Source organism: Varanus komodoensis, unplaced genomic scaffold (assembly GCF_004798865.1).
Source record: "Varanus komodoensis strain SLA01 unplaced genomic scaffold, ASM479886v1 scaffold12, whole genome shotgun sequence".
NCBI lineage: Eukaryota > Metazoa > Chordata > Lepidosauria > Squamata > Varanidae > Varanus > Varanus komodoensis.
In genome coordinates this window covers 10,493,461-10,517,672 of record NW_025335349.1, presented here as the reverse complement: position 1 = coordinate 10,517,672, position 24,212 = coordinate 10,493,461, and the positions used below count along the sequence as shown (strand labels likewise).

At 41.5% G+C, this 24,212-nt stretch overlaps 1 protein-coding gene across 3 annotated transcripts in view; it reads right to left on the bottom strand.

Annotated features, from left to right (window-relative positions):
* Positions 1–14,261: 14,261 nt before the first annotated feature.
* The window catches only part of BCKDHB (branched chain keto acid dehydrogenase E1 subunit beta), a 69,332-nt gene continuing 59,381 nt past the window's right edge, over positions 14,262–24,212 (bottom strand). For all 3 annotated transcript variants that reach the window (XM_044421644.1, XM_044421642.1, XM_044421643.1), the window contains one exon: positions 14,262–14,559. In XM_044421644.1, coding sequence (XP_044277579.1) covers positions 14,530–14,559 — 30 coding nt within the window. In that variant the 3' untranslated portion in view covers positions 14,262–14,529. The remainder of the gene's footprint in view (positions 14,560–24,212) is intronic.

The following is a 24,212-nucleotide window of genomic DNA, read 5'->3' as shown; positions in this document are numbered from 1 at the left end:
CAGTAAAACACTCACAGAGAGACAGTCATAAAAGGAGATCTTCTCCAGGAGCTCCCTTTGAAAGAGGCTAGCAGGGTGGCACCTTGGGGAACAGACTTCTCAGTGGTAGCGCCCCAACTCTGGACTCTGCTCCCCAGAGAAGTGGGTCTAGGTGCCAACTCTTTATTCATTTTGGCACCAGGTCAAAACCATTTTATCTGGCCAGTATTTTAATAGATAGAATGATTTTATTACATATTTTTATATTGTGATTTTATTCAAGTGCTGTTGTGGATTTTGTTCTCCTGTTGCTGGTGTGTGTGTGTGTGTGTGTGTGTGTGCACGTGTGTGTGTAAGCCATCCTGAGAGTCTGATTGGATATAGGACAGGATATAAAATGTTTTAGATAGATAGATAGATAGATAGATAGATAGATAGATGATAGATAGATAGATAGATAGATAGATAGATAGATAGAAATATAGATGATAGATAGATAGATCTTAAAATTTTCTTCTAGTTGAAATCTGTTGCTTGGTTGGTTTTCAATTTTGTATTGTAAATTTTTATGATGCTTTAATATGACATATTTTGTATTGTATTTTTAATGTGCTGTTGTGAAATCCCCAGAAAGGTTTTGTTGTTGGATGGTATAGAAAATGAATGAATGAATGAATGAATGAATGAATGAAAATTTGCACATTTTATTTGTTTTGTTTTAAATTTGGCACATTTTTCTGCAGCCAAGTTTTTGCAAAAATACACAAAATTAAAAAGATCAGTTGGTAACCCTGAGGTGTCTGCATCTACCACAGAAGCTGTGAGGTGGACTCAGAGAGATCCAGACTCATTTCAGTCCACTACAGATTCAACCATCATCCCCAATCAAGACAAAAGCTGCTCTGATAGCGCTTCTCATAGGGAAGCCTCATCTGAATTGCCAAAAAAAGAGAAAACACATCTCTAAAAAGGGGGAAATCAATTTTATGGCATTTGCATAAGCTGATTTATATATATAGGTACACATTTAGAAATAATTATTATAATTTTATTAGAAATACAGTGCATTGCATCATATTGTTGTAAGCCGTCCTGAGGCTTTTTGCAAATTAGGACAGCATATAAATATTTTAAATAAGTAAATAAATAATAAATATGCAAAACTGTGCCCAGGCTTCCTACACGCCCTCCTGTTCATTTCATTTTTCATGTGCCAAACTTATGTTTGGCTACAACTTACATTTCTTATCTTTAAACTGGAAATGGTCAGGACAAATCTTCAAATAGAGGATTGCCCTCCATTAAAAACAAAACCAGGTGTTGCATGGCCACCCTGCACTACTTGTTAGTGGCTCCAACCCTGTTGGGATTGATATCTGCTGCCTGCCCTCATTACAGGCCTGCCAGCAGTCCTGAAAGTCACCTGCCTCCTTAGATCTACAATTTAGCTAAGACTCTCCCAGGTCCTTTGTCTACATGGTGCTGTTTGGACTCACCTATTCATGTTAAATTTTATTTTCTGTTATCACCACTAGTTGTATTATGCTTTGTAGTTCTCAAATTTTAAATTTTGGGGAGGGTTTATTCTAAGCTATGGCTTATAAGTCTTCTGAATGGATGAAGACATTAATTTTAAAAATCCCTGTGCTTCCAACTATGCTTCTACTAGGAAACAAAGAGGCTACGGAAGAATTTCAATGCTCCCTCTCTTGTCCAGCTTGCCCAAAATAACAGGGAAACAGCTGCTTTTGATAGTAGCGTGGTGGTGCTAAACGCTGCAGCTTCAATGATTTCCCCACTTGCAAATCACAAAACTCACAATTCATTCCTTACATATGGCTTTCAGTTCTGTCTGTGTAAACATGCACTCTTTTTTGTTGATGTTTGCAGACTGAATCAAGAATTTCCTATAGTAGGGAAGCGTAAACGTGCCCACCACACCCAAAATGTACTGCACCATCTCTGGATTGTCTGTTTCTTACACATTCTGGGGTCAACACCTCAAAAATGCTTGACAAACAAAGCCTCAAAGCTCTGTTTTTCTTATGTGAGATATTCCACTGAATTTTCCTTTGCTTAAAATGCCCTGTTCATTTCCAGTCCTAATTATACAGTTCAGAAAGGAAATAAAAATAGAATGTTACACTTATATCTCCACCAAAAAGACAGGGAACACCACAACATATGACCAAAATATTAAACCCTATAACATCACCACAGCGAACTTTATATCATAGTTACTGTAGCTTAAAAATGTACAACTCTATTCATAGACAAAGATGAATTGTTAAAAAAAAAAGCAATGTGCAGGGCATCCACTACTTTCTATAAGACAAGTATCAAACTGAAATCCTATTTGGATGAAGTCCTCCTGTGATTGCTATTTAGATACTCCTAAAATATAAACAAGTTAAACCTAAAACATGTTGTAGTATAGAATATTACTGTTTCAGACAGAATGCCAGATGTCCTAGTTAAGAGAGGACAGTCCAATGTTTCAGAGGAATGGTGGAGGCTGGTCCTGGTGTCTCCTGTTTGAAGAGATGTGCAGCCCTTACCTTATTTAAAGTCAAAGAAGTCTAAAGAGGAAGAGCAGTCACTGGGAAGCAGTTCATGAACAGCAACTGGGCAAGAGACTGAGCAAACATGCAGGCCCCCAAGTCCGTCTTTTCTACTATGCTGAGATGTACCGTATGCCTATACGAATCACAGGTGTTCTTGCTAAAATTGCACAAATACATATAAATATGCATATGCAAATCAATGTCTCCCCTGTTGGTGATGCAATTCCTCTTTTATAGCAAGACATAGGTGGCCATATAAGGACATAAGTGGCCACCATAAATCAGGGATGCCCCATTCCAAGAGACTCCATTCCATTGCCCTCTAAGTCTCCTGGCCTTTACCAGCCTAATTTTGAGGGAGGTTCTTTCCTGAGAGTTTTGTTTCCGAATACTTCTGGACCCATATGCTGGCTTGTGCCTTTCTCTAGTCTCTGGATTATGCCATTATGGCTACACAATAACGGAGAACTGAGATGGTGGATAGTTCCCTATTTCATGTTAGATACAATAGAGTGGTCACAGTTGTGGTCAGATACAGAATATTTGGATTTTTTCCTAGCTCATTTGACTGTGTTTTGTTGCTTTTAAAGGCTTAATTGGGTGGAATAGAAATCCCATAAATCATCAGACAAATAAAGCCTCTGAAAACAGTAGGACAAGGTAGTCCTGCCTGACTTATGTCCCACAGATTCCAATGGCTGAGTCTGAGTCAAGCTAAATATATTTAGGTCCAATTCACTACAGCTAAAGGTATGCTCAAGCCGTCCCTGCAACGCTCAAGTGTTCTATTCATGAGACTGCTGTGTGCTATAAAATACATGTGCTTTCAAACCAGCTTTTCCAAATTGGGTTTGTTTGTTTGTTGAAGCTTTCCTCTTTGAGTCAATAGGAGTCAACTTCCAAACAATGAAAGCTTCGGTCTAATATGAATGTATGCTGCTTTATGCAATTTTCTCTTACACTTATAATTATGCATTCTGAGGTTCAGAGTACATAGTAATTGTTTTCGCATCGAAACCAAATGTGTGGGTTACTTTAGGAAAGTCTGCCACATTTCTTTTTTCCCCCTTGGTGCTGTAGTCACAAAGAAGCCTTTCTTGGTTTTGCCGATGCCCAAGAGAAAGCCCAGGTGTGAACTCCGGGTCCTCCAGCATTCAGAGCATGTTGTCTGCTGCAGCATGGACGCACTTGCTGGCCACGCACTGTTGCTGGCCGTACATTCAGCGCCAGTGAGATAGGGCCCTATCAGTGTAGAACTGGATCAGCACAAAGTTCCTCTCGCACCTGGGAACTCAGGTTGGTCCAGCCCAAGGTTCCTCCACCCAAGAAAGAGCAGCATCCAGGTGAGACCCTTCCATGCAAACACTAATGTGGTGCTCAGAGCCGCCAGTGGAAGGAGCCACTGGTGGAGGCAGATTTCACTATGCATGGGTGTAGAGGGTTCTTCTACACACTGCTTACCTTTGACACTGCACGTGTGTGTAATGAAGCCCTGTTTTCCTTTGCAAGGTATCCAGAAGATCTTGAAGAAGGTGCAGAGGGAAAAGGACTGCTTAACCCTTTTCATGCAACTGCTGTTTCCCTGATACCTCCCCTCGCCAGCCTTTTATCCTTTTGGGCCTCCACCTTCACGTTCAGAATACTGGCAAGGATAACATTAGTGCACCTGTGCATCACTGGGTAGGAATTCAGCAGGTGGGTCAGTGGGGAAAATGTGAAGAACAAAGCGAGACCTCTCCTGGATCGGATCAAAGGCCTGCCTAGTTCAACATTATGTTCTGAAGATGCCAACCAGATGCCTATCGGAAGACCACAATCAGACACAAGTGCTCCTGATGGAACTAGGACTGGCCAGGTAAGGGGAAGGAGGCCCGGACAGCTAATGCCTGCTCTGTGTTTTGGTTGTCCCCCCTCCTGTGGGTTTGATGGTTGCCACGTCAGTCAGCCCTCAGGTCTCTGGATGCTGCTTCCATATGCCAGACTGCTGTGGAATAAAACCTCCCTCGTCCACAATCTAATTGTCCAAACCCTGCTGTAGCATTTCAGCATGCTACATTTGGTTTTTAGAAACCATGGTAAGAAACAACAGTGAAGTCAAAATGATGTTGTTCTTCAGTGACTGTGGATGCCCAGTTGTGCAATATTATAGATTATGGACTGCAAAGCTACTGGAGCAGCTAATAATTTTCATTAAAAGAATAACATAAAAAGAACGACTTTAATAATGCATTTTTAAGAGCTTTAAAAATAAATAAGCAGGATTGCCGCTGCGGGAAAGTTGATAGAAGAGAGCCCTGGAAGCAGGATTAGTCCCACTGGAAACAGAGCTGTGTTGTTCTCTCATCCCTGAAATGCAGGGTGGTTGATGGTAGAATGGCCCTTGCAGGGAAGGGGAAATCTGGCCTCTCCGGTCCTTTTCATTCGCCTCTCTCCTGCTCCTGGAATCCTTCTCGCCGGAATATAACATATGTCTATAGCAAATATAGCATACTTATACAGTAATACCCATGGAAATAGCCTTGGGCTTATTTACATGTGATGGGTGGTCTGTAGAGAATTTAGCTGCTTTCTTTCCTGGGCAATTATAGATCTTTGAAGATTATATATTGGTATAGCACTATTTATTTCATTGACAGCACAATCTATTGTAGGTTTTTATTTATTTTCCTGCTTGGAAACATGCTTGTATTATGAAAAATACTTCTTCTTGCAACCAGGTAGCAATATTACAGGTTCTCTTCTGCCATGGCAGTATCTGAATTAAGTGCCACTAATATTTCTCCAACTGTAATCAAATTGACAACCAGGAACACTCTGCAAGGTTTCTGGAAAAATGGGTAATTGCAATCTGCACATTGAAACTGTGGGCCAACTTTCACTGAAATAAACCATTCAAATCCACGATGAACATCAAAGTTGTGAACATAAAAGGCAAAGCAGTACACTGTAGTACGATGAAATAACTGTTTAATTATGTCAAATTCTATATAATTTGAGTGGTTGCCTCCAGTGTGCGTTATTTAAAGTTACGCCTAACTTCTCTTCCATTTCTGAATGAAACATTGTCTGCTGCAAGTCATGGAACTGATCAGAGCGCTATTTGATAATTGGGAACCTTGAAATGACTCACAAACTTGTCTGTATTTTGCTGCTTGCTTGTTGCGGAGCAACAGACTGCACTGTGCAAGGCTGAGTGATTGTACACAATCTCAACCAGGAAAATGATGTTGGACAAGCTGAAATAATGGAATATATGAAAGCATAGTCACAGTCTTTGCATATTACACACAGAGACATACATAAGACAGGCCCATTCATGCATTTCTATCATGACTAAATAAATTAAGCGGGCATTGAAGCAGTATTTAGACCCACTCACACCCCTGCCTTCCACCCAGCTTGAGCTTAGGAGATAGAAGGGCTTTCTTTGCTAGGAAGCAGGGCAGCAGTTCCATGGCTAAAAGCAAAAAGAACTACCAGAGTGCCTTTCTTGTCCGCTGCAGCCCTATCTGGAAGCGACTCATCTTGCCTTGGTTACTCATCCACTCACGATGGCCTGGCCAAAAAAAGTCACGTGCTGCATCTTAGGCCTGCTTTTCCAAGGAGATCTGAAACTTGGGCTGGTGCAGAACGCACTCTCCTGAGACCTCGTGTGGGCCAAGTGGTCACTTCATATGCAACCTCCGAGAGTTTTGAACTGGTTTTAAACTTTCAGAGGCTTAAAGGTTTGAGACCAATCTACTTGAAAGTCCACCTTCACTCCTATCAGTCTACTGTGACTTAAGTTTGTCAACAAAGGCCGTTCTCACTTGAGAGCAGTTTGGTCTGTAGGAATAAAAAAGGCTTTTTTGTAGTGGAATATATTATCAAGCCTCATCAGTACAAACTTTCATGAACATGGACATGTTTTCTTGTATGGACATGTTTTCTTGTACTTTCTATTGAGTTGTTTTATTGATCTGCTGATGCTTTTAACTACAGTTATAGGACATTATTAATTATTATTATTGCTATTATTTTTTTCTATATCACTCCATAGCTAAAGCTCTCTGGGTGATGTACAACAGTTAATAAAATACAATATAAAATATAAATAATAATATAAACATCATACAATTAAACTATAATTTTAAAACTGCATTTCTTACAATTTACAAATCAATACCATTAGGATTTAATATTTGCGGGCTGGATTTTGATCTTTACTGCTGTCTTTAATTAATATTTTATGTATATTATTTATGCACATTTTATTTTAGAAAATGCTTTGAAAATATTTTCAGTACATATATAAATCAAGCCTGAGGATCATTTTAGAACCCTATTTCCCTCTATCTTTACAGCTCTCTTCCAGATCTTCTAAGATTTTCTGGAGCTAAGCAGAGGCAGAATATTACAGCAGAGTATTCTGAAGAGTCAGTGCTGTTTGAGTTTGTTTACATAAAATGAAAGCAGCAGACACACAGCATGTACCTGTGCAAATCGTGGGTTAATTAACCCACGCTTTGCACAGGGATAGCTGATCTGAGCCCCAGAGACTGACTGTGGCAATTGACGGTAAGTTGCCTGATGCACCGTATCATTCTAATTAATGCTTTTAAAAGGTAGGCAGTAACTGGGATGATAGATCATGATCTGCAATTTAAAATTCAGGTTAAATAACAAGTGTTACATTTCAAATGGTATACTTGGGCCATGTTGCTGAATTAGGATAAATTAAACAAAACAGTAACAGCAGAATACCTTTATTAGAACTAATCAAAACAGTTGGTGAGCTTGGTTGGCTGGATGCTCTGCAAAGCAAAACAGGGACACATGAAAATGGCATGTTTTGAGACACAGTAGTAGAAAATTCCCGTGTGTTCCATGCGGTAATTTCAGAAATGTAAAAACCAAGTGCCAGACAGCCAGGCTTTGCATACCAAACACACCTGGTTCTGAACTACAGGTGGTCGCTCTCCTGCTTTTTTGGCAAGGCAGGGACAGGAACGGTTGCTCCTAACATACTAACAAATAAAAATGTAGATTCAGTGGAATAATCAATAAATCACTCTTAAATGAATTAAATGAACAGAAAAACATTTGATCAGCAACAACTAATTGTTCACTTTAAACTATCAAAGACAGAACAAGAAGGGAAGAACCTGCTTGAAGAGACAAAACCCAGACTGACTTCTTATTTATGGATAGGTGAATTTACCCTGGTCAAAAATCACTGAATTAAGAAGATGCATGCAGGACATGTGGGGGTGGGGAATCAATTTTATCTTGGTCTTTCAGTACATATTAGACGAACACAGCTTCGTTTGGATATCCTTTGTTACTTATGCTTTCTATTTCTTAGCAACAGAAGAGACAAAGATGCACCAGCTTTCATTAGAAGGCATAGGGTGTCCTTGGATACTTCCCAACATGAGGTTGGGGAGGAATCATGGCATTTGTATTCCAGAAATGCCCCACAGGAGACAGAGCCCTTAAAGTGTCTATGTATTCTTACTGGTATTAAATGCTGCCTCCAAACTTCAGTTCTACTGCAGTTTCAGCAAGCAGGGCTAAAACAACATCACGATTGTAGCAATACTAAATTGGTATAACCAATTATTTAAATTGTTCAGTGAGCTTACTGGGTTGCATCCAAGCCATTCATGTTGGATGCAACTATTCCAAGAAATTGAATAGTTAGCATCTGTAATTTTAAGATAGTAGAAAAAGTAGGTAGACTAACCTTTATTGATAACTATTATAAGCAAATCAATAAGTCCAAAGGAATTTCTCAAGTGACAGCATAAGAAAGAACATGAATAGAAGTTGTTTTTAAGAAATAAGCACTGCAAAAAACCTATCCAACCATCTTTTGAGACAAACTGTTTACATCATTTTTTGTTCTTACATCAGTTCTCTCACTGTTAGATTCTAAGTTAGTGGGGTCATATCAAGCAAGTAGTACGTTGGTGGCTATTTTCATATGCTATTGTCATCATTTAGCATTACTAATTTTCCACCACCCTAGATCTTGAGAGTGAAGATGCCTCATGAAGCATTGATCTTCTTTCTCGGGTTTGATCTAGAAAAAGCTGAGCAGAAATCAAGGACTTTGCTGTCTTCTCTATTCACCAAACACCACAGACTGGGTGAACTCCATGCAAGAGCATGAAATGAGAAGCAGGCAAGATACATGATCAGAGGAATTCTGGAAAGCTTATTTGAACAACTAGAAGTATGTTTCAGCTCATGCATGACATTCTTGGATCCAAGTCACTGGCAGCAACATTATGATGATGACAGTGTTACAAATGCACTGGGATTCTCCAACCCCACCTGCACTTCAGCAAACATATGAGGAAGCCAAAAGGAAGCATCATTGCCCAGGAAGCACAATCCCATTTCTATGACCAGAGTGACTAGCCAAAAGAGGAGAAGGTGGAAGAGAATCCAGAGAAAATGCTTACCTGGAAGTGCATTTTTCTGGAAGCTGATCACATATATAGCAACTAATTTGAATGACTTTACAGTGCCTCCAGTTTTAAGATAGGAATGTGCTGCAGTCTCAAAAGACTCCTGTATAAGAATCTATCACAGCAATCATATAAAGTACCACCACAAGGAAAAACCTTTGAATGCCTGAAATTACTGTCCCCTGTTCTGGCCTAAGGCTGCTGTTACATCTTCCTGCCCTGAAGGCCAAGCAAGAACACTGCATGAGTACCATCACAAGGCAGTGCCCCCTTTTCCCTTTTCTTTTCACTCTTCTTTTGGGATTTATTTCAGCTGGCATGTCTTTTCCTTTTTTAATTTCTTCATTCGCATTTTAAAGCACATATCATTTGTTGGATATTGCCTTACAGTATAGATGTATCCGATCATTGAAAGCTTGCAATTTCCAGTACTGCTTTACTGGCAGTCATTGTGCAGATGTGAAGGCAACAAAAGATACTTATTTGCCATCACTGCCACAGAACAAACCCTAAAAAGGGCTCCAGATACTCAAGTTGTTATACCACTAACTTCATCATACTATGTTCTAGAGAACCACTGTGATGTAGTGGTTAAGAGTGTGAGACTGGGACTCAGGACTGTGGGATTTGAGTTCTAGTCCTCGCTTGGCCATGTAGCTAACTGGGTGACTTTGGGCCGTTCACCGATTCTCAGCCCAACCTATTTCATGGCGTTGTTGTTGTGAAGATAAGATTGTGAGGAGAATTACATAAGCTGCCTTGAGTTCTTGGAAGGAAAATGGTGGAATGTAACAACTAAATAAGCCAAGGGGTTTGTTTGTCTTTAGTAGGCATATAGGGCCATTTTTCTGTTTCAAAAATCAGCCAGAACTAGATCTAATCAGCTGTTTAAGTGACAGGAAAATTTCCAACTGCTGTTAGAAAACTATCTGCATCCTTCAAACTGCAAAGAAGGATCCTCTTAGACAGTCTTGCATTCCTATAAAGATTCGGCAATCTAGCAAACCCTGTGTGATAATGGAACTATCAAAAGTCCTGCCTAATCCAAATATCGTTCACGTGGCAAGAGTGCGTGCAGAAACTTGGGATAGGCCATACAATCCTGAGTCAGCCCTGCATAAATTTAAAGTTTCCAATAAATAGTTTCCAATTTAAAGTTTTCAATTAGCACAGGCCTGGAACACTATTAGCATCTGTAATTAAAGTAGTACAGACTTAAGTGGGCTAACTTTTATTGGGACTTGACAAAGAAAGTTTTCCAGTGATAGCATAACAAAGAACATGTGTTAAAATTGGCTATAAGTAGGCAAGGCTACAAAGAAGCTATCTTGCCATCTCTTGAGACAATCTTGTTTGTATAGCATTTCTTTTGACAAGAGTTGTCCATAATTAGATTCTAAATCAGGAAGATGATACTAGGTAATTCTCAAACTACTGGCTCTTTCCATGAGCTTGTTTGACATTACTATTAATCCAAATCTACCAAGTCCTTTTTGCCCTCCACTCCAGCACCGTTAAAAATACAAACTATGACATTCTAAGCACCTCCTTTCTGTTTTAGACATATTTTTAGCAATATGTTCAGTATCAACAATACCTGGTCACAGCACAGGATGTGAGCAAGTGGTGAAATGACCACAAACAGCATTAAGATTGTGAGTTGTTAGCTTCCTATTTGGTTTGTCAAAACCCATCTTCTTAGGCAAATTACTAAAAATGAGGATGATCTTGAGAACTCTGAACAAAATGAAAACAATGCCCCGGTATCTATATTTCTTGGTAAGTGGCAGAACAAGTGGGAGTGGGCTACTACGCACAGATATTGCTTGTGGGTTTTCACAGTAGCTCCTGTGATAGATCCTCACTCGGACCCTGCATGGCTCTTCCTAAGTCCTTCTCCCCATTCACTTCTTGCCCCTCATTTGTTTATCAGGCCTTACTTCTAACCTCTCAGTCACAGGCATTGTGTGAGTTGGCTGGGCCAAGGCGATGGCTCAGCTTCTCCTGAACCCAGAGTGAGATCTAGAGGACCTTACTAACTTCAGGGTATGGCTTCACAGAATCATGCTATTTACAAAGCAACTGGGATCTCAATAGATGCCATCAACTTCTCTTTCATAAACATGTAGATGAGAAAAATACTTGCTCTTGTTAACATTACTATTTCATGAAAAGATTCATAAACATATGAAAAAGAGGCCTAAATAAATTGCATTTACATTGGGAGGGAATTTTGAAATACACTGTGCTCATACAAATGTGCTTGTACAGTGGCATATGCCTTTTTATGTCTACTTTCAGGCATTGCTACAGATTATTTTTATATCTTCTATTCAACAGACCTGTAATAAAATTTATAAAATGAACACACACAAGCTAGCCTGATAAGCTGTAATCTTCCATTTTATTTTAACAGTGCAATTAAAACAGAACTAACAATTTCTGTGGTAACTTTGCAATAAAAAGTCAGCTTCCAAAATGTTTAGGAATACAAGATACTAGCAATGTATTATTAAGATACATTTTGCTCATGGCTTCCTTCACAAAAATTCATTGTCATGTACTGTAATTTGGCATAACTTGTGTAAAGTATTCACACCCAAAAGTATCTTTTTTGTGTGGTAAACACATTGTAAGGGTATTTATCCACAAATACAGGTTGAATAGGTGTACACTGCCATCTAGACAAGGTTTTGAGAGCAGCACTGAACTGAAAATAAGTTATAATCATCAATGCAATGAAACTAATTTTTATCATTTTAAAATGCATCAAGATGTGGAAGGTCATCTTCAGAATCGTAGGTTACTAAGCAAAATGAAAGGGTCTGAAGAACTAAAATGAAGCAATTTAGAAAATTCATATTTTGTTAACTAGATCCCAGATTCATATTTCTGTAACACTCCACAATACTGCTAGGACAACCCCACCTATAGTTCTGATTGAATTATACACATTCATAACTATGCCTCAAGGCACAAGGGCAAATCTTTTCCTATTTTAATAAAAAATACAAAAAGTATTCCTTTTCCTAGCAAGTAGAAGTAGATGGAGCACTTTCAACTCTACAAATTACTGGTTCATCTGAAAAATAGTTTTTCTCAAACTTATTTAGTATATTACTGCAATCCTGACGTGAAGTGGCCATTTTCACAGATGCCAAGCCAAAAGGCCTGCTCTAATAAGCCAGGATATTAATGAGTAATGTGCATCCATATATTGCTTCTTCACTTTTCCTATTGCACAACTGGCGAAATAAGCAAGGATTCACACATGGTCATACTCCCTGTAATGTGTGAACCTCAAACTATGGTCAAGTGTTTTCAATGAAGCCATGGTCAGAGGCCAGCTGTAACCCAACATTTTAAGTTGTCTTAAGGAGTCTGGTTTATTTGCAAGTGCTTAACCATATTTCTGGGTTGAAACTGTGCATAAACCCTGCTGTGATGGAGCATGTGTATAAGGAACAAAGGTAACAGCATACTGCTTGCGCATATTCTATATTATAGAACCAAAAGTTTGGCTTTAGCATAGTGTGCAAACTTGGTGAGTGCACAGCCAGTCAATTATCACTATGCTCCAGACTTTTCCCCATATGAAGATGAATCCTGTCACAGGTCTTTCTAATCAAGTTCTATTAATGCTTATCCTTTCCCAGAATTAGGTTCTTAGTATTTATTTGTCCTATTGTTTGAACATGGCTTTGAGTATTGGTTGCTGTTTATTAGAAGTTGTTTATCAGCAGTACCCTTCCTCACTCTCTGCCCCCTGCTGCTGAATCTGGCCCTACTTGTGTAGATTTCAAGTTCATCCTAGTGTTCTCTGCTTGGGACTCTCACAATTTCTAGTCTCTGGCCATTGCAGTACATTACTTTCTCTCCAATTGTGTCTTTGTGCTGTGTGTGAGACTGTTACACACACACACGTCTGTAAACACTGTGATAAGAACCATCATGAAACCCCACCCATCTTTCATGAAACCCCCACCCCCGTCTTTCTGGTACCTCTATATTCCACAAGTTGCCCAATTTTATTTTATGATCCTGAAACCATAAAGGTGTCTCCTGAACTACCCATTTCTCTGGAGTCAGGCAAGATGCATCCCCTCAGAAGTGACCACTGTGTCTGAGCACATCATTCAGTTCTGTACAAAAGCAAAAATGTTACAGTCATTGGTTGATTTTCCAGTTAGGATGAGGAGGGACAAAGCTTTGGATTGCCAGAACTGAACTTCTGATTCAGGCCCGAGTCAGACCAGGCGGCCCAAGAAATGGCCCATGCTAAATAAAGAAAGTGGGGTCTGACTTGAATCTTTGCCTAGTATGTTTCTCTTATTTGCATGTAAAACATGCAGCAAAGATCTGAGGCCGGCCTCTGATCGACACCTCTGAAAGAAGGCTCATTTGGGGGAAACAAAGAGGAAGCGCTCTCCAGTGATAGAAAAAGCTCCCGCACTGAGGACAGCATGCCACCAATTGCACCAAATTAAGACAGTGATGGCTCATTTAGTAAGCTTTAAAAGTATATTGGGCTATTATGCCAGCTGTTCGACAGGTCTTGTGCTTTAACTTGTTTTAACTATCATAACTTTTATTTTTAGTTTCAACTTGGCTTTTAAACTTTGCAGTGTTGATTTTTATTAAGCTTTTACTGTTATTTGTATTTCTATATTGTATTTCTACTGTATTTTATGTGCTTCTCCAGCATAATGGGCTTCTCCTGGAAAGCAAGAGATGTACTCCCCAGGCACCTTGTTTCTTAGCAGAATCATTGTGAATTTGTCAACGGAGCAGCAGATGAGGTACCACAGTGGCAGTGGACCATGTGAAGGCCATAAAAGGAGGGAGCTACATGCAGCCCAGGAACATGTTGCCCACTTCTGCCATCTACCTGTATATCTGCATAATTTATGATAGTAGTCATTAGTTGTGTCAGCCCCGTCCACTTAAATAAGCTCCACACCAGCAAGCTTAGTGTTTGCTAAATTAACCAGCAAAAATTAACCAGACAGTGTTAATGTTAATATATGTTCCAATAAGGATGGGATCAAAAGCTGTCTTGTAATTCCAATTTAAGTGTTCTAAGTTTAACAACAAAATGGCAGTTTATGACCAATGAGGTCTTGATGCTTAAGTGTAGAACTACAGGCAGTTTTAACGTAATACATATAATAGGTTTAGAGTGAAATAATTGTAAATGTGAATTTGCAAATTTGTAAATTATAAATATAGATTTATGAAGGCAAAAATGCAGACCAAAGACCTCCTCATTACAGTATGTTTATTGAGTATAACCCAAGACTTTATATGGCAAAATATGTTAACAGTCTCATTATTGTGAAAAGGTGTCAGGGGAAAGAGAATCACAACAGTAATCGCCTGCTCATTCTTGATTCCACAGCTGGCAAAAATTTTGAGCTTTTGATAAAAAGGTAAAACAAATATCCAAAATAATAACATTTAAGAAAATAATCACACATAGTTCTTCTCCATAAAAAATAAATCCCACTTTAATGCTAATAGGCCTGTTGACATCAACTGTATTCTCTTCTTGATCCTCTTACCTTTACAGAAACAGAATTAAAATGTTATAAGTTATGTGCATATATCATAAAACATTTATGTCACAAATATACTAACATAGCAGTAACCCATTGAATACAGCAGGACTTCTGAGTCAGTACATTTAATATTGAGCTGTTTATCTTACATGTTATATGTATCATTGAATGTAAAACATGAAAGCCTGCTAACCTTCGTAGAACAATGCCTTTAATTAGACAAAGTTCTCTCTTAATTGTAGGCTCCTTTCAAGGAAGTCTGTCTTTCAGAAGAGGTACCAGCTTCTCTGAAAGATCCTGTTCCATAGCTAGAGACAGCATGTAAAGAACTCTGCTTCTTGAGGCTTGTTAGTAAGGTGTAGTTTGGTTAGATACGATTGTCATACATGCATCAATATATTCTTATATAGCCAGCTACTTATAAGTAGATATCCATGTGCTATATAGCAATGAATATCTATCTATATACATCTATATACTTTGTGAACCACTCAGAGAACCTTTTGGCTATTGGGCAGTATATAAATACGTAAGTAAATAAATGTAACTATGACCCCTTAACATTTTTCCCTTTTACCAGTTGATTCTTTCATTGTGCTAAGTTGGTTTTGTTGTCAGCTTTGGAATTATTTTAAACTGCAAAGCAGGTAGTCAATTAGTACAAATAATGAGAACTAGAAAGAATGGTTTGAAAAGACTAAGCTCCTATCATGGCTGTATCTAGCACCCTAAATCCTGAGAGTAAAGATGACTCATGAAGAAAACTAAGCAGAATAATTATTGAGCAGAAATCTGCTTCAACAGGGCTTTCCTGTCTCCTCCCTTCTATGACCAGCACAAGCACTTGTAAAGGATGATGGATCATCTGCAACTGCTTGGGATGGAGCATGGGGGCTGCAAGCAGGATATGGAGACCAGAGAACTTCAGAAAGGTTGACTTGCACAATCAGAAGTATTGCTCTGCTTATGGTAGGCATTCTTGGATCTAAGCCATGAGCAGCAACATCTTCCTAAAAATTAAGAATGTTCTGGAATACTCCAACACTGCCTGGATAAACTAACATGGGTACAGGAAAACAAAAAGAAAAGCAGGTTGCTTACCTGTAACTGATGTTCTTTGAGTGGCATCTGTGCAGTCACACATATGGGTGCTGCGCCTGCGCAGTGCCTTTGGCCGGAAGATAGCTAACGGTTTTGGCGGGAAGCTCCGCTCCCCCTCCCCCTATAGCTTACATAGAGCAGAGCGTCCACCATTTTGTTCAGTCTTTGAAGACCGAACGTTCGCTCCCATGTGGAAAAAAGGAGTCTCTACTACAGGTGCTATCGGTACCATGAAAGAAAAATCGGTACGGTACCGATGAAAATATTTCCACTCACCGACACCAAGCAGGGCCGACGGGTGGGTTGTATGACTGCACAGATGGCCACTCGAAGAACATCAGTTACAGGTAAGCAACCTGCTTTTCTTTGTCGTGGTCTCTGTGCATCACACATATGGGTAGATTAGCAAGCTTACCCCTATTGGAGGATGGGAGGTGTCCTTAGCGAAGAATAGACGAGAGAACGGCTCTGCCGAAGGAGCAGTCTTGTCTGGCACGAACATCCAGCCGATAATGCATAGCGAATGTACATGGAGTAGCTCAACTGGCAGCTCTGCAAACATCATCAGTTGGAACTCCCGACGCGAAGGCAGAAGAAGCAGCGACAGCTCTAGCAGAATGATCCCTTGGAATTGTAGGTAAGTCAATCCTAGCCAGCTGACAGGAGAGAGTAATTGTGTGGACTATCCACTTGGAAAGTCTTTGAGGGGTAACTGGAAGCACTTGATTTTGCTCAGAGTATTTGAGAAAGAGCCTGTTGGAACGTCCTTGATCTGTAGAAGGCCAGGCAGCACCGTACGTCAAGTGTGTGTAAGGATCTCTCTAGTGGATTCGTCAGGGATGGAAAGAAGGCAGGTAAGACAATGTCTTGTCCAATGTGAAAGGAGGTGACCACCTTGGGAAGAAAGGATGGATCCATTCATAAGACAACTTTCTCCCTGTGGAAGTTTAATTATGGAGGATCTACCCACAGAGCACAGAGCTCACTAACTCTTTGAGCTGATGTTACTGCTACAAGGAATGCCATTTTCCAAGAAACAAGACGTAAATTGATTGTCGCCAAGGGTTCAAAAGGAGCTCTTGTAAGACCACGGAAAGACTCCATGTAGGCATCACTGGTCTGACCGTTGGGTTAAGGTTATAAAGTCCCTTAAGGAATCTCTTTATAAGTGGCTGAGAGAAAATGATGAACCTTGAACTGTGCTACGATAATAGGAAATTGCTGCCGTATACACTTTTATAGAAGACGGTTTCAGTCCGGAATGATGAAGTTCTAATAGGAACTGAAGGATTTGATGTATGGATGCTGAGAGTGGAAGAAACGAACAAGACTTGGCAAAAGTAGAAAATCGCCGCCACTTAGCTGCATATGACTTCCGTGTGGATGGCTTTAATGCAGAATCAAGAATGTGTTGAATGTCCGGATGAAAAATTGTCAGATCCGACGGGACGTTCGTTGGATCCGATAACGTGGGGAGGATGAATGGATTCAAAGCGTGCAGCAACATGTCGAATCCGGGGACAGGGTCCGAATCATGTATAAATACCATCTGTACCGAGTCAACTGTTATCGGATTCGCCAGGATGTCAATTTCAGCGACATTAAATCTGGATGGCGAATTGTGCCTTCCCGCTGGGTTATGAGATACGGAATGAGTGGAAGATGAAGATATTCTGCCTGAGAGATGTGAAGAAGCGTAGAAAACCAGGCTTGGCGTGGCCACCAAGGAGTTATGAGCATTCCTGTAGCTCTGTCATGGAGTATCTTCGATATCACCCTCATAATGAGGGGAATCGGAGGAAAAGCGTAAAAATTCAAATTGTTCCAAGGGATCATGAAGGTGTTCCCTAATGATCCGTGTTCGATCCCCGCTCTCAAGCAAAAGGTCTTGGATACCCTGTTCTGTCAGGTGGCAAATAAGTCTATGTCTGGGAAACCCCAGTGATGGAAGAGGTGATTGCATGTCTGGGGGTCTAGTTCCCATTCGTGAGATGTGGACATGTGTCTGCTCAGAAGATCGGCTTCCACATTGTCCGTGCCGGCAAGGTGTACCGCCACCAGAGTAATGTCTCTTGGGATGCACCATTCCCAGATCTGCATCGATAGTCTGGCCAGAGTTGGTGACTTTGTCCCACCTTGTTTGTTCAGATAAAAGACCGAAGCAACATTGTCCAAGGTTATCTGAACGACTTCATGTCGAAGAACATCTTCGAAGGAATGTAGGGCCTTGAATACAGCCAGAAGGTCCAAGAAATTGATATGATTCCTGGATTCTCGGCGACTCCACATGCCTTGAGTACGTAGATCGGAACACACTGGTCCCCATCCCAGAAGTGATGCATCAGTACCGAGGGTCACTGAAGGGCGTCGGGGTCGGAATGGAACCCCCACGATTAGGTTGGCCGGAACCGACCACCAGAGCAGAGAGTGAAGAACAGAGGATGGAATCCGAATCAACTTTGTCGGTAGATCCCTTTGCAGCCAAAACATTTTGTTGAATAAAAGCTGCAGCGGATGAAGACAAAGTCTGGCATGTGGGACCACAGCAACCGACACAGCCATATGCCTCAAGAGTCTCTGGATGGACCAGGCAGGAACTGTCATGTCTCATCGCATTCGATGGATGTGCCGAGCAAGAGTCTGTTGTCTGTCCCGAAGAAAGAAGGCTTTTGCCATCGTAGAATCTAAACGGGCTCTGATGAAAGTAATCGTCTGTACCGGAAGAAGATTTCTCAGTATTAATACAAAGTCCAAGATCTTGTAATAGGGTACAAGTCGTACGTATCAAGGCAAGAAGTCCCTCTCTGGTTTGGGAGACTAGCAACCAGTCATTGAGGTAAGGGTAAATTTGAACACCCCGCAGCCGTAGAAAGACACAGACAGGAGCCAAACACTTAGTAAATATTCTCGGAGCAGTAGCCAGTCCGAAGGGTAACACGGTGAACTCAAATAGTTGGGAAGCGACAGCAAAACAAAGGAAACGCCTATGACAAGGATGAATGGAAATGTGGAAATAAGCGTCCTTCAAGTTCAATGAGGCAAACCAATCCTCTTTTGTCAGCAACGGTAGGATATTTTGAAGGGTGGTCATCCTGAATATTTTGTTGTGATAAACCGATTAATATTTCGTAAGTCCAAAATTGGATGAAGACCACCATCCCACTTCGGGACCATAAAATATCTCGAATAGAATTTGTGAAGTCTGTCCGTCTGAGTTAATCGACGAATCGCTCCTTTATGAAGAAGCTGTCGAACTTCATTGAGCAATATCGGCGAACATGAGGTGAACCAGATCGGACTCGATGGAGGAACAATGTCGAATTCTATCCAATATCCGTGCTGAATGATGGATAATACCCATCGATCAGATGTGATGGACTCCCAAATGGGAAGCCGACTTCTCAGCTGGTCCCCAGATGAGAGGGGGGTGCGTAGAGTAGGAAGGAGAGGAAAGGTTTGCCCGTCCCGTCAACGTTGCCTCCTATCGCCTTTGAAGCGACGATGGCCTTGTTGGTATCGTTGCGGGGGCTGTTGACGGCGGTGTTGCTGTTGCCAGTGTTGAGGCTGTCTGGATTGGTACAACTGCCTGTAGGAGGGTCGGGTCCAAGACCACTTACGTCGGTTCGGTGGTTGAAGCTCCATACGCCGGGCCATCACACGGGACTCATGGATCTTTTTGAGTTTGTGGTCAGTCCTGGAATGGAAGAGCCCGGACCCGTCAAAGGACATCTCCTCTATCAGCCTCTTCATCTCCTCCGGAAAATTGCAGTTGCGTAGCCAGGCACGCCTCCGGAGGGAGATGGCACTGACCAAGGCCCTCGAGTCCGTGTCCACGTGGTGTTGAGCAGTGGACAGCTGTTGGACAGCGACTTGCATGGCCTCCTTTATAAAAACTTTTGCTAGATCACCCTGGTTATCCGGAAGGGCTGAGACGACATTGTTGAGGCGCTGCATAATAAAATACTGGTACCTAGCCAGTGTCGCCTCATAGTTAGATATTCTGAGCCGGAACCAGAGGCAGCGCATACTTGTCAAGCCAGGGAATTGATCTTTCTTCCCTCTTTGTCTTGGGGTGCAGCATGGCCCCTTGCTTCCCTGCTCTGGGAGGACTCCACCATGTTCGAGTTCAGCTTAGGATGGCAGAGGAGGAATGGAATGTCTTCCTTCCGAACTCAGTACATGGTTTCGTATCTCCTTGAAGTGGGCTGGGGATGGGCGGGCAGGTCCCACGGCTGGGTCATAGCCTGTCGCAAGGTGGTAATGAGCGGCAGCACGATCGACGTTGACTGCTCCCCACGGACAATGTCACAGAATGTCCGTACTGGGGCCAGGCCGTTGCATGGCGTCGATTTTGAGTGACTGGACCAGCCGTGACATTAACTCTGCGAAAGATATGTGAGATTCGTCAGGAGACCCAGGTCCCTGGGAAGTCACTGCGACATCCAGGGAGGTGGAGTTGATGTCGGAGACATCTGAGTCAATCCCATAATATGGAGGAGCCGAGGAGGAAGACTCTGCCGGTGATAAGGACCGACTGCTCTCCCTAGTCGGTATCGGTAAGGAACACCTCGGGACCGAAGAAGTCAAGCGGTAGCGAGGTGCCGGTGGGGAGGAACGTCCCCTTGGGGCCAGATAGCGCCCGATGGAATGGCACTCCCCCCATCCATGGTAGTATGAATGTTGAGGATGGTACCATCCCTCTGATCTCCTCTTGAACGAGTGACTTCTCCGGCTCCTGGGAGGAGACATCTCCACGTCCGCTTCCAGTGTAGCTAGGGGCATAGGCATGGGGGATCTAGCCCTGGGTGGGGAATCCCGGATCTCCCCATCACAGATCGATTCCCTTGGAGGGGTCACCCTCATAGCCGCCTGAAGCACCGGGCCCGGTGGTGTTGGTACCACGACAGCTGTCAGGACCAAAGGGGCCGATGAACCCGAGTCTTGGTGCTTGGGGTGCTCAGGGTTCTTGGTCTTCCGAGGTGGCTTCCCGGGCTTGTCCTTTTTAGCCTTCTTGTGTTCAGACGGCTTGTCGGAACCAGTGTGCTTATGTTTTTCATGCTTCTTCTTAGGTGAGGAAGCAAGCTGATCGCCCATGGTAGACACACCTTCGTCCGAAGGGCGTGAGGGCAGAACCACAGAAGAAGAGGACGGTTTTGGGGAAGATACTAGTGGGTCCGACTGGAGGAGAGCACGGTCCCACAGAAGTCTCCGGAGTCGGTTCTCACGGTTCTTCCTGGCCTGCTTGGAGAAGGCCAGGCAGTGAGAACACTTATCCGTTCTATGTTCTTCCCCCAAGCAGAGAAGGCATAGGTCATGCAGGTCTGTAGGAGACATTTTAGACCCACATGCCATGCACTTGCGGAAAGCCGCTCATTGCGCCATCGTAGAATAAGAAAAAGGAGAAGATAGTGCAGCGGGGAATAATATTTTTTTTATAGAAAGAAGTGAGTACACAAAGAAAGAAGAACAAGAGAAACAAGAAGAACTACTGGAAAACGGGATAATAAACTGGGAAAGAAGAATAATCGCAATAGTGAGAACGAAACAGTCAGAGCGAGAGCGAAAGCGGCACGAGGCACAACAAACCGCTGTCACAAAGACTGAACAAAATGGCGGACACTCTGCTCTAAATAAGCTATAGGGGGAGGGGGAGTGGAGCTTCCCGCCAAAACCATTAGCTATCAATCTTCTGGCCAAAGGCACTGCGCAGGCACAGCACCCATATGTGTGATGCACAGAGGCCACAACGAAGAATCCTTATTGCTCAGAAAACACAATCTCATTTCTGAGTGGGAGAGAGAAAGACAATGCAGAGGATACATTGATGCATCTGCTCATCATTCTGAAAGCTGATTACAAATATTGTGTGTGTGGGTGTGGTGTGTGTGTGTGTATGTGTAGTGCCTCGGAGAAGTATTCTCTCCTTTTGGCTTTTCCACATTTTGTTGTGTTACAACCTGGAACTGAAATGGATTTAATCAACGTTACCACTTGGTACTCAAGGTGGGAGGGTGTGAACTATTTTTATTGTGGCACAGAAATTAAGTAAACAAAATTAAAGTAGCACTTGCTAGTTAAGTATTCACACCCTTTGCTGTGACATGCCTAAATAAGATTTGGCAATCCACTGCCTCCAAAAGTTAGTATAAATAACTGAATGAGTCTACCTGTATGCAATTCCAGTGTAGCATGATCTCAGATTAACTATTAACTAGACCTATTTCTGGAAATTTGTTGGACAACATATCTAAACTAGCAGCACAATGAAGAAACTGCCAAAACAATGCCTGGACAAAATTATGCAGAACCACCAATTAGGATTGGGCTATGTAAAAATAACCCAAACTATATACATCCTCCAGAACACTGTTAAATTTATTATTATGACATGGAAAAACTATGGTTTGTCTACAGAAGGCCATCATCCAAAACTCAGTGGCCAGATAAGGAGAGTTTTAGTCAGAGAACAACCAATGGTGACTCTGAGAGAGATAGCGAGAGATGCTGCTGAAAGGCAGAATTATCCCCTAGGCGTTCTAAAAAGCTGGGCTTTATGGAAAAGTGAGAAGATAGCTGAAACCAAGCCATATTGAAGCCCATTTGGAGTTTGTGAAATGGTATATGGGGAGGCACAGCAAAAGTGGGAAAAGTATTCCTGGTCTGATGAGAACAAAACTGAATGTTAGGGCCATGTTGCAGTAGGCTGCAAAGTCAAGAATATTCATTGCCCTGAAAACACCATCCCATAGTGAAACACGAGAGTGGCAGTTTTGCCAGGAAGAACATGCAAACATTGCAGAACCTAGATGTGCCAAGCTGATACAGACTCACCCAAGAAGACTTGCAATTGCTGCTAAAGGTGTTTTCTAACAAATATTGACTCAGGGTGGGGGGCACGGTTGTCATCCACAGAAGGCTGTAATAATCTGAAATCAGGTTGAATCTTATGCAACCAACAAGTGACAGATTTCTTCTTGTTTACTTAACTTTTGTGCCACTATAAAAACATTTTCACCTTCACCGTGCTGAATATCATGTAAATATCAAGTTATAACATTGCAGACTAAATCCATTTCACTCCCCATGTTGTAACCCAAAACCTAGAAAAGTCAAAGGGAGGTGAATATTTCTGCATAAGAAAGAAGGGAGAAAAGGGTCTGCCTCAAGATAAAACATACATACAGATGATATATTGTAATCATGCAAGAATTCCTGTCAGAAGTTCCTAGCAAAGAAATTACTTTTGGAAACAATTGTTTTTTATCTACATCTTGAAACAAATACTGGTTTTGAACATCAATCATTATTTAATAACAAACCTTTTCAAATGCTTTGCAAAGTTCATGAACTCTGAACAGATAAACATACCAGAGCCTCATTTTCTGTGATTTCTTAAAGCATAACTTACTACTCTTGTCACTATTTCATATATAGGCAGTCCTTGGGTTACAAACAAGTCCCATTCCTGAGAACATGGAAACTCTTCTTTCTTTCTAACTTTTGTACGCAGTTATTTATTTATTTAAAACTTTTGTATGTTGTCCCCCATGCAAGGCATCTCGGGACGGCTCACAGTCAAAACATTAAAACAATCAATAAAATTACATACATTAAAACAATCCAGCAATAAAAGCAATAAAATGTGACTTACATTAATACTTGTTTTTGAAATACTGGTTAAATAAAAAGGTTTTGACCTGGCGCTGAAAAGAGTATAAGCTCGGCACCAGGCGAACCTCTCCGAGGAACGCATTCTATAATCTGGGCACCACTACAGAGTAGAATTTGTATGTAAGTCAGATCACATCTGCAGGGCTTAGGGACGCATGATCCCCATGCAAGTGGAAAAATCACAAATATCTCTACCCTCCACCCCAGCCCAAGCTGACCAGTACCTCCTCTTTGCAGCAAGAAGAGATTTCCACCTCCAGAAGGGCAGGGCAAGAAGGTGCACTTTGGAGGACTCCCTCTCTACCTTTACTCTTCCTCTCTTTATGGTGATGCTCTGGAACCTTCCCTCTCTCTTTTGTTTCCTCTCTGGTGATGATATTTTTCCAAAGTAATTTTTTTAGATTAATACGCTTTATGGAAGTTTGTTTGTAAGTATGGGTTATTCATAACAGGCATTTATAACCTGGGGACTGCCTGTACTCACATTCAATTCACAAAACACTGACTATCTTTAATATTTAAAGACTTTAATTCATGATTATACAAAACAGAAGCCAAAGTTACATACTAGCAAGGTTTTGATAAGTGATGGCTCATCTTGAATTATTTACCTATGAGAAGCGTTGATGCTTGTGGTTATAGACTTTATATTCAACCCATAAAACAGCCTATGGGTTATGCATGAGTTGTTTAATCCTCCCTTATCCCAGCTCACTGGGATAGTACAAAACCACACTCTCTGAGCAGGGCTTGCATATTCAAAATGGCGGTTGCATATGCCAGAATCTCACAATGGGATGACATAATTGGTGATTGGTTAGACAACTAATAGTCGTCTAACCAATCACAAATTATGTCATCCAAACCCAGTGCTATGGTAGTAT